Source organism: Ruditapes philippinarum, unplaced genomic scaffold, assembly GCF_026571515.1.
Source record: "Ruditapes philippinarum isolate M1 unplaced genomic scaffold, ASM2657151v2 ctg1494_1_1_1_1, whole genome shotgun sequence".
Taxonomy (NCBI): Eukaryota; Metazoa; Mollusca; class Bivalvia; order Venerida; family Veneridae; genus Ruditapes; species Ruditapes philippinarum.
The window spans coordinates 37,268-48,183 of record NW_026859433.1 but is presented as its reverse complement, the minus strand read 5'-3'; the positions used below and the strand labels follow the sequence as shown (position 1 = coordinate 48,183).

At 32.6% G+C, this 10,916-nt stretch overlaps 1 protein-coding gene across 1 annotated transcript; it reads left to right on the top strand.

Moving 5' to 3' along the window:
• LOC132756494 (heat shock 70 kDa protein 12B-like) lies at positions 1 to 5,361 on the top strand. The gene is made up of 3 exons (XM_060747574.1): positions 1 to 411; positions 747 to 903; positions 1,155 to 5,361. The coding sequence occupies exons 1-3, from the start codon at positions 205 to 207 to the stop codon at positions 2,216 to 2,218; spliced, it is 1,428 nt and encodes a 475-aa protein (XP_060603557.1). The 5' UTR covers positions 1 to 204; the 3' UTR covers positions 2,219 to 5,361.
• Positions 5,362 to 10,916: the final 5,555 nt, after the last annotated feature.

Sequence of the window (10,916 nt, the reverse complement as noted above, 5' to 3'; positions counted from 1 at the left end):
TACTGCCAAAAATAAATCCTTGTAGTCTTAAGTTAAGATTAAGTTTTTATTCTAGGTCACAGTGTTCTTTTTAAATTAATTATGTGATAAGATACTTGTTTTCTTCATCAAGAAAAAATATGAATCAATATTTTTATTCATTGTAATTTGAAAGAAAAACCTTCATTACATGTTTAAATATTATTCCAGGACGTAAAACGAGACATGACAATCGAAGGCGAATTTGGCAGACCTCTTTTAGCAGCTGATATCTTTGGAATGTCAGTCAAGTTCTTGGTAGATGATATGCTGAATAATGCTAGCAAGGCAATAAATGGCATCATTAAACCGTCTGAAATTCACCTTGTTTTAACAGTTCCCGCAATATGGTCCGATTCTGCTAAACAATTCATGCGTGAAGCTGCTGAAAAGGTAACAATGTAAACTTTAACGTGGACATTTATACCAGTAATTCTCATGGGCAAGTTTTTCCCCTTCGAATGATATCATTTTGTCAGAACTTAATTAGGCAGTAAGAGTGAGGAAAATTACTCCCATTTTGTCATTATTGAAAAAACTCTTATTACATTAAAATCCGTATCAAAATGAAATAGTGTCTCTTTAGATATTCTACATATCTTCTATCATCTAAATCTAGTAAACGCTATGTGATCGGCACAAATTAGCATTCAGTTCTTTTTAACTTCTTTTAATCATGTTAGTTAGCAAATAATAAATCGAACCATAATTGTTAAATACTTTCTTAGGCTGGTATATGTAAAGAACAGCTAACAATCGCACTGGAACCTGAAGCGGCTTCGTTGTATTGCAGGCATGTTCATATCCATAAACCTGGTGAGCTTGGCAATGTATCCATGGACAAGCTACCAATGGGCACCAAATACATAGTCGTTGATGCAGGAGGTATAGTTGAGTTTACTTCGATCATATACTTAAAATTGAAAAAAAAAAACATTAAAAATTCAAATACTATTTTCGGTATTTATTTTAAAACTTGCTATAACTTATTGTTTTAGGCATTGAATGAATAGAAATGAAGAAAAACATGGACGTTTTAAAACTACCTGTGAACATAAAATTATAGTGCTATGAACATTATGACATTTTTTATCGATGGTATCATATGTGAAATACATGACTGCTTTATTTTATAGGTGGAACAATAGACATAACAGTGCACGAGACTGGAAGTGAGCCTACATTGAGAGAAGTAAAACCTGCGAGTGGTGGGGATTGGGGAGGTATAATGGTTGACAAGGAATTTGAAAATTTGCTTATACGTATAGTAGGACAAACTGTTTTTGAAAAATTCAAACACGAAGAAAAGGAGGATTGGATTGACATGCAACGAGACTTTGAGTCTCGGAAACGAGAGACGATCGTAGATAGTGAAGGTAAAATAGGGATGAGAATACCTGCAGCACTAATTGATCTTTACAATCAAGACTCACAGCTTGACCTCTGTACTTCATTAGTATCTTCTCAGTATGCTGGTCTGATTGAGCTTAAAAGAGATAAGATGAAGATTTCTAACAAAGTCTTTGTTAAACTATTCGACGCGTCAGTGACAAAGACGGTTGGTCATCTGAAGTCAGTGCTGTCCGACCGCTCACTGAAAGATGTGAGAGTTTTACTGATGGTCGGTGGATATTCAGAATCACCGGTTTTACAACACGCAATAACAGAAGCATTGCCGGGAATTGAAATCGTTATACCTGTCGGCGCTTCATCAGTCGTTTTAAGAGGTGCTCTGATATATGGACATAATCCATCTTCAATAAGTGAAAGGATTCTCAAATATACCTACGGCACTAATTACACACCTCTTTTTATAGAGGGAGTTCATCCAGAGAACAAACGATATAAAGATACAGACAATAGAAATAGATGTCGTGATGTCTTCAACAAACTTGTTACAACTGGACAAACAGTGAAAATGGGAGAAACACAAGTAAAGGAAATATATTCTACAGTTTCAAGTGAACAGAGGTTTATGCCGTTTAAATTAATTGCGTCAGAGAGAGAAGATCCTGTTTACTGCGATGATGATGGATGTTTTGAGATAGGAGTACTTGTGATAGAGTTTGATGAGGAAAGTAGTACAAGTAACAGAGTGGTTTCACTATCTTTGTTATTTGGTGGAACAGAAATCGTTGTTGAAGTAGAAGACAAATGTACTGGTAAGAAAAAAATAACCTCTGTTGACTTCCTTGGGTAAAATAGTAAAACATTTTGGAAAGGAGAATGAAAAGAAAAAAAAGAGTGTCAAACATTACAACAATGCTGTTTAAACATATTTTAAGACAGCAATTTGTCTGGTCCTTCGGGATAATTTATTAAAGCATAATAAGTGTGAAAGATATTGAATTATACTTAAGACGGCTGGTTCTAAGGCGAATGAGAGATGCCGCTGCTTTTTTCCATTAACCCTCATTAACAGATTTTATCAAACTCAGTTTGCAATTTTCATGTTGATTTCATTGCTTCCAAGTGATTGTGTCTTTTTCGAATTTAATAGTCATCACAAATGAATGGAATATCCATTTTCCCTTATATAATTTCTTTTATAAGAATCTCAATAAGATATATGATTCAATCAATATAAAATAGAAGATAAAACAATGGCATTGATATATGGGACCAATCAAATATTAGATTTACTAGAGACTTATAAAATACTAATAACTATTTATAGACACAAATCAGTATCTATGAGTGTGTCTTAATTGTTATTGTTAATAATAGATCTCATGTCTTAATCAACAGACCGTAACAATTGAAATTTTGAGAAATAAAGATGGAATGAATTGCGTATTTTCATTTTCTGTACTTTCATTGTAAATTTTTTATTTTTATTTCGATGAAACATATTTTCCATATTTTCACAGTTGTTTTGTCGACTTTAAATTTAGCTACAACACAAAATTAAAGGGGTAGTCTTTCGGTAAGTATGGTAAAAAATGCTATAAAAACGGGATTTATTTTCGTCTTGCGGTATGAAAATAATCATGGTTACCGCCACTCGTGAAATTCGTATTTCCATACCACTCGACGAAAATAAATCCTGTAGTTATAGAAAAACATTGAATATTTATTTCTAATATAAAAGCCAAATGTCTCTGAAATCATACACTTTGAAATACAATTTTGAAAGTAAGGACGATTTTTTTATTCTATATTAATTAATAAAGTAGAAATAGATAAGACGAATTTAAATGCTAATTCTATAATTGTTTAATGATAGCTATATTTTTATAATACCCAAAGCTAATGTGTAAAACCTTAAATAATTCTTTTACTATTTTTGTGGAGGGTGCTTTTTCTACAAGCAATTAAAAACCAAACCTGCATCTAATCTGTACTGAAATGTTTTGAAAGGGTTATTTTTGAATGTAAGTGGGACAATTTAGCCAACAGTCATTATGACACTTAAATAAGAACTCCAAGTTAGACCTTTTTATCAACAATTATTGTATCATAACTTGTACAACTTTAACAAAGTTGATAATATGTCGTAGTGTATGCATCTGTTCCGCTTCTTGTACCTCATTATAGTACCATGTAACGATGTCATATTGAATTTGACCCCGGTGATAATGTCTGGCCTCAGGCTGAAATAATCTACAAAACTGCTGTGATTCAGGCCAGATTCATATATATTGAAATACCAAACCCTGCTAAAACGTTTAGAAAAAAACAGCATAAGTTTACCTTTAGAAAAGTCTTCCAATTTTCCATTATTTGACCCTTTTTAAAATTTGAATATTTATCAGTTTTATGTTAAATAAGATACGAGCAGTATGGCGGCTGTAACAACTCTAATTTACATTCAATCAAAGATCCTAGAAGCTCGTTCAACATAACATTCTTGTTGTGTTTGTGGTATTTCAAGTAATTCAGCGGTGATCCAACATCAAGTGATACCCTTTTTAAAATCATAAAGACTACCGTTTTACATAAATTATTAAAAAGAGACACTTACTTCGTTGAAATAAAATATGAAAAATCGGTTGTTAACAAATAAATATTACAAAAGTATTTGCTTTTCATGATCATTCGTGATAATGACAACCTAGCCACATAATTGAAAGCTTCTTTTTTAAATAGTACCAGAACGCATATAAAACCTTTTTGTTTTCGGAATACCTGAAAAATTTGCCTAACTACTAGGGTCATGTAATAATAAAAAGAAGCAGAATAAAAACATTTCAAAATATGATTTGGAGGAATCAGCGTTCCCTTTGAGCTTCATTCGGCAAGGCGGATGTACCTAATAGAGATAATAAGAATTAAGATAATTTGCTTCCTATCAGCATACCCAGTTTACCATGTAGACCTAGCAATTCGGCAAATGTCTAAGGAATGCAAGAAATTGAGTTCTATCATATTCTTGATTGAGTTCTATCATATTCTTGATTGTACTACTTCATTAAGGTAAAACTCCAAAGGAAAAGTAGTCGTTTTTTTAAAAAAAAAAAACTGAATCACAAAGCATGGACTTCTATGGGTTTTTGTCATGAAAGCTGATTATAATGTCCTAGCAGCCAAATGACGAATGTCAAAATATGTAAACAATATTTCGCGCATTTAATTACTCAGCCGTATTACTACCAGTTAGTATGAATGATCTGAATAATAAATAAAGCTAAAATATGAAACCTGCATAATTTTTCACGATCAAACGATTCATCTTAATCTATCCTTATTAATTTGTCAAACTATACAGTATATTTTGCATATTACTTCTAATCCAACTATTCATTTATACATTATCTATTAGTCTGTAAAAATATTTAACTACTTAAGTTTTTAATTAATTCATATAAAGATTGTTTTTTTTTCTTCTAATGAACGCCTATATAATATACATATGAAGAAACTATGAAATTCAGTTGTATAAAGGGAAATAACGTGATAATCTTTCACACATGTAACATGTGTATTATCCTAATCTATTACACAGAGCATGCAGAAAATAGGTTATTATTTAAATTTAAATTTAATTATTCATTTTTTCTACGATTATAACTATAATTACACTATGCTTCATTTTCTCACATGATAATATTTTACTGGAGAAATTCACTTCAGCAAAATATTTTAGTCTTAAAGTTTTACGTTTTGCCAGTGAAGTATTACAGTTAATCAAACATACTTTCATGTTGCTACTATAGTACCTTTTGGGCATGTGTATATTGTTTTTAGCAAATCAATGTTTTTTTGGTGTTTTCTTTATTGTTTATATTGTTTGTTTGTTTAGTTTGTATATTTGTTTTTTTTGTTGTTATTTTCGCTGATGCATGAAGTAATTTGATTATTAACTATGTTGTAACTTTTATTGTGCTTAGACATAAAATACAATTGGTACAAGTTTCTTGTGTTTCGTTTATTTTTTTAAATTATTTTAATTGCACGTAGTGTGTAAATGTACACATTTATCACACATATTATTTCTTGGACAAAATTCGCAAAACGAATAGCAGTTGTACTGTGCCCTTATATATGAATGATATAGTAGCTTATTGATCGGCTATTGAGCTGTTTAATAATGAAAGACAACGGTTTAAGAATCGTGTACAGTTTAAAGTTAAATTTTTCAAAAACTCGTTATATCGTTAGCTAATGAAGTATTACATTACATTTAACTTTTGGAGTTTAATATAGCTGAACTACAACACATTAAAAGTAATTTCGGTGTTGCATCTTCTGTCATTTTTTTGGTATGCAATGACAGCAGTCAAAGGGAGATAACAAGCCATTATTACCTGTTGACATTAAGTTGAATTTGTTTATAATTGTACATCAATCGGCATAATTTAATCAAAAATGGTTGTCAGAATTATTTCCAATCACAATTGTACCGGGACAGACTATATGTTCCTTTAGATGTCAAATATATACATTCGTCTTACATTATCGAAGATTACACTCTCTGTATCTATTTACATCTGAAACCACGTGGTAGAACTACTTTCACTGTGAGATTATTATGAATAATAGCCGAGGATGTTCTGATTGGGTAGACGTACCCAACATCCATTGAGTGGGAGACTGGAATGATTTGCAGTTCAGTAGATCCACAGATTTTTGCCATATCTGATTACAGAAGTCTGAACCACATTTCTCATTGCTTACGAGACCAAATCGTGATAATGCATGCTCTGATGCTGTAACTAAGTCACAGTTTGGGTTTTGAATTGAATCATATTAAGGTCAGGTAACCATGTCTACTTGAAGATCTTCTCTGAATATTGAGGCCATCTAGGTGTACATAGTATGCCATGTAGTAGAATGCTGACGTTTACCTTTTAGTGATATTGTACGAAGCATGGTGCAGTTTTCTATGTTGTTTTTTTTTTCCAATCGGAAAATGTACTAGTAACTAATTGAAACAAATAAGAATGACTATGAATACTGAATATGCTAAAATTAAAGTTTTCATTGCAAAATGTTCTCCTATCTAATTTGATGATTTGACCATTGATATTTTATACGCACGTTTATATTGTGTGTATTTGGCTCTAAGCATGTGCATATGTATTCATAATCTTATAAAGGGCTCATAAATTATCTTATAAACTGGGAAATAAATCAGCAGCACTTGACATGTTATACCAAGTGAATATTTACTATCGCCACATTGGTTTGTGTCTTATTTTGCCAAGGATATACGTTAACAAAACTAAAATGAAAGAATCCAAAGTCCCTGTCGGGATTCGAACCCACAGCGGTGAGGGGGAAGTGATTTGAAGTCAACGACCTTAACCACTCGGCCACGGACGCCCCTCACTCTAAATGAAACTTACCAAGGGAACACAAAAATATATCAAGTTTTGTTTTTAGAAAATTGGGCATACAAAATATGTTACTGTTGTTCTTTGTAGTCTTCAATGTGGCTAATTTGTGTTATGTCAAATGTACGCTACGCTCGGCATCAAACGAAAACACGATAAAGCAAGAGTTTTGTTGTACTTTTGCTCCATAGGGGCAAGGCGCATATACGATAAAACGACAAAGCCACCATTTTGTCGTATTCTTGTTTGATTTTGGCTAGCGTCCCGCCAGAGCTGCATCAGTACTAAGGGTGTAGTACTTAAGTACCAGTACCAGTACTTGGCAAATTATGCAGTACCATTACCAGTACCAGTACTAGATTTTAGCTCGGTACTGCAGTACCAGTACTTTTTTTGCTGAAGTAATTAAGTATCAGTACCATTACTTTTATATATTCATCAAAGTTTGAATAAATACAGTGTCAAACAAATAATTGCAAATATTATTCAGCAAAGAAATAAAATCATAATTTACTTTAAAGCTGCATGCCTCCAGATGACCCAAAATATTTCAAGAAAATTAAACTTGGAAAAAAATTACTAAAACTTTGAGAAAAGTAAACAAATTAAAGATTTAAGTGATAATTTATATCTTATGTGCAATTAATGACTGTATTTTGTAGTATTTATCACTATATTTCTACTGCGTTACTAACGCAGTTGGAGCTATTTATGTATGTTTTGACCTCTTTTTTGGTAATTTACGTGGATTTTAAGTGCCGATTGTAATGTGTCAAGCACTTTCTTTGTTCATTTAACAATATTTTACCTTTAAATACATTTTCAAAATTTTCATGAAAATAAGGATGAATCTGGAGGCGTGCTGCTTTAAAGTTAACATAACATATTTACAACTTTACAGTTTTAACATACTTTTTACAAACAATATTTACAACATATATTCATGTCATATCTAATTGTTTAGTAACCAGTCAACTGTATAAATACAATGCAAACATCTTTCATTTAAAACACAACAGTCTTTTGTTGCCTTTCACACCTTCACACCTCTGTTCAATTTATACCAAAGTAAATAACAACTTTTTATGGTGCTAACAATATCACTTTTTTCACTTGAAATGGGATTTTTTAGAATAGAAGAAATTAATTAGTGTTTATTTTGCTCTTTTACTAGTAAATACAAAGTAATACAATATTTTAATAAGGATATTTTAGGGTAAAGAATTATTGAGTCTGGTTATCTTAATTTAATTTTTACTTAAAGTCTTTGGTGCTTTTTATGATGAATACTATGTTAACATTTAAAGGAATATTGCAGCAAATTATCTTTATATTTGATAACTTACTTTTTCACAAAAATAAAATATAGTTAATGTAATTTACAGCTTTATTTTATGAGAAAAATTGATGTTATTTTTGATTTTATCAAAACCAAAAGTACTGGGTAATGCAGTAGCAGTACCACTTTTTAAGACAGTAATGCAGTACCAGTACCAGTAGTAGCAAAATTTTGTAAGAGTAATTCAGTATCAGTACCTGTACTTGCAAAATCACTGCAGTACATACTGCAGTACCAGTACCAGTACCAGTAATGCAGCTCTGCGTCCCGCTAAGCGAAAGTATCGCAAATTCGCCATTTTCTTGTTTTCGTCTGGCGCTCCGCGGAGCGAAAGTACGACGTGGCACCAATCAGCCACCAAAGCATTGCATATTTTATTGTATACTATAGATATACATTGAATGGGTTCTTAATGTATACATATTTTAGACCTATTTCAACTAATAGTACTGGACACTAAGTCTAGTAAAAAACAACAGTTTCTAAGATGGCAACTATAGGACAAAAGAAAATAGCATACAATTGGAATGAGACCATCTTTCATCGTATGTTATATAAACATTTTGATCATTATCTATATTTCAGTTTGTGTTTTTGAGCATAATGATAAAGATTATATATTTTAAAAAATAAACAAACAGCGTGAAACAGTATAAACATTTAAATGTTTGTTTTTGTTTGTTGTTTTATTTCAATTCTCAGTAAGAAACACATTTTTCTTATAAGCACAACAACATTCAAAAATTGAATAAGTAAGAGAAATACTTTAGAATTTTTATATTTTTGTTTGAATGGTATTTCTGGGCGTTATATTTTGAAAATACTTGATGATTAATTCATAACTATTTAAGTTTCTACAAATATAAATGACTCTAATAAAGAAAATATAAAGTATTCGCAAATCTCAGAGTAAGTTCCAAAAATCATAACTAGAGTGAAGCAACGTGAAATTTACGTAAATCATTTTTGAAGCATCATATACATGTCATGTAGACAATAGTTCAACAATTGTTCATACAAGGCTTATATTTTCGGCCAATTTCAACTTTGGGTGGTTCCAGTATTCCTACTTCAATACTGTATAATCACCCTTAAGATATGTTGCCTGCTTTTTAAATTTGTCTTTTGACGTCTTATCTGTAATATGCAGGCTTCATAACCTCAGATCCTCTTTCAAAATTCCATTTTATTTAGTTCTGCCCATTGTTTTTTTCGTTTAGGGCCAAAGCATTCTTTTACTTGGGGACCATACGCCGCTTTTCATGGAATGGCACGCCTGTGTCACATTGAAAGTTCCATTGAAGGTTACATTTGCAAGAAAACAATTCTACATAGTAAACATTTATTTACAAATGGAAATATAGAAATTATTTATTTAATGATATAAAAATATGACAAGTGTACATAAATGGGTTTCAACCAAAATAATATACTCCGTTTTGCAAATATTACATAAATGAATTAAATAAAGCATAACGTTAAAACTAAATACAGATATTTCAATAAGTTTTGTATTATCTATCGTGTCTGATTTGTACCATTCGTGTTTTCGCCAGGCTTTCGCCAAGCAAAAGTCGAAAATAAACAAGTTAAAATGGCTGGGGCGCGCAGCGAAAACACGCTAATTAGCGAGGGCGCGGGGCGAAATTTAATAAATAAAACCCTGCCCAGCGGGGACGAGGAGCGAGATTTAAAATAATAAACGGCTAAGTCGCGGGACGAAAACACGCTAATTAGTGGGGGCGCGCGGCGAAGTTTTATTTCTTAAACTTCGCCCCGCGACCCCACAAATTAGCGTGTTTTCGTCCCGTGATCACGCCAAGCGAAAAGTCGACAATTAACATGGAAGGGGTAGGTAGCGAAATCACGCTAATTAGCGAGGCCGCCGGGTGAAGTTTGATAAATAAAATTTCGCCCCGTGGAAGCGCGGAGCGAGATATAAGAAATAAAACGGCAGGGTCGCGGGACTTAAACACGATAATTAGCTTGAGCGCGGAGCGAAGTTGAATAAATAAAACTTTGCCGCGCGCCATCGATAATTAGCGTGTTTTTGTCCCGCGACTCCGCCAAGCGAAAAGCCGATTATTTACAAGATGAATGGCGGGATCGCTAAGAAGCGTGTTTTTGCTCCGCGCCCCCGCCGTTTTATTTCTTAAATCTCGCCCGCGCTACTGCAGGTCGAAGTTTTATTTATTAAACTTCGCCCTGCGTCCTCGCTCATAAGCGTGTTTTCGCTCCGCTCCCCAACCATTTTAACATGTTAATTCTCGACTTTTCGCTTGGCGGGGTCGCGTGGCGGAAACACGAATGGCACAAATCAGCAACCATAATCATCTATGTGCTCGGGTCAGAGCTGTATCAACTTTCTTTTAATAGCACGAACTAGATAAAAAATAAAGTTTTAAGCAAAAACCTTTATATCTACTCAATATCTGTACAACCCAACTGACTGTAATGTATCATAGATAACATTTTTTTCCAAATAAATATATCTAACTCCTTGCTAACTTGAGTATGTGTATATAACTTCCTGTTATGTAGCTTCGAGGATTTATAACTTATCTATATCGATCTATATCGATATCTACATCAGTGTTTGATGTATTTTTCCTATTTTCAATAATTTCAATTAACATGTTTGTTAAAAACCTTATTTTCCCTCGCCGAAAAGGCGGCGGGGGATATAGAAATAGTCTCCGTCTGTCCGTCCGTCCGTCCGACCTTCCGTCCGCCCGTCCGACATTTTTGTCTGGAGCATATCTCTAAAAGTATTTGAGTTATAA

Bases quoted from the DNA above. Each gene is read 5' to 3' on its own strand.
- LOC132756494 (XM_060747574.1), top strand. From the start codon at position 205: ATGACAATCGAAGGCGAATTTGGCAGACCTCTTTTAGCAGCTGATATC. The intron at 412-746 runs GTAACAATGTAA...ATACTTTCTTAG, and splicing joins TGCGTGAAGCTGCTGAAAAG to GCTGGTATATGTAAAGAACA. The intron at 904-1,154 runs GTATAGTTGAGT...TTTATTTTATAG, and splicing joins CATAGTCGTTGATGCAGGAG to GTGGAACAATAGACATAACA.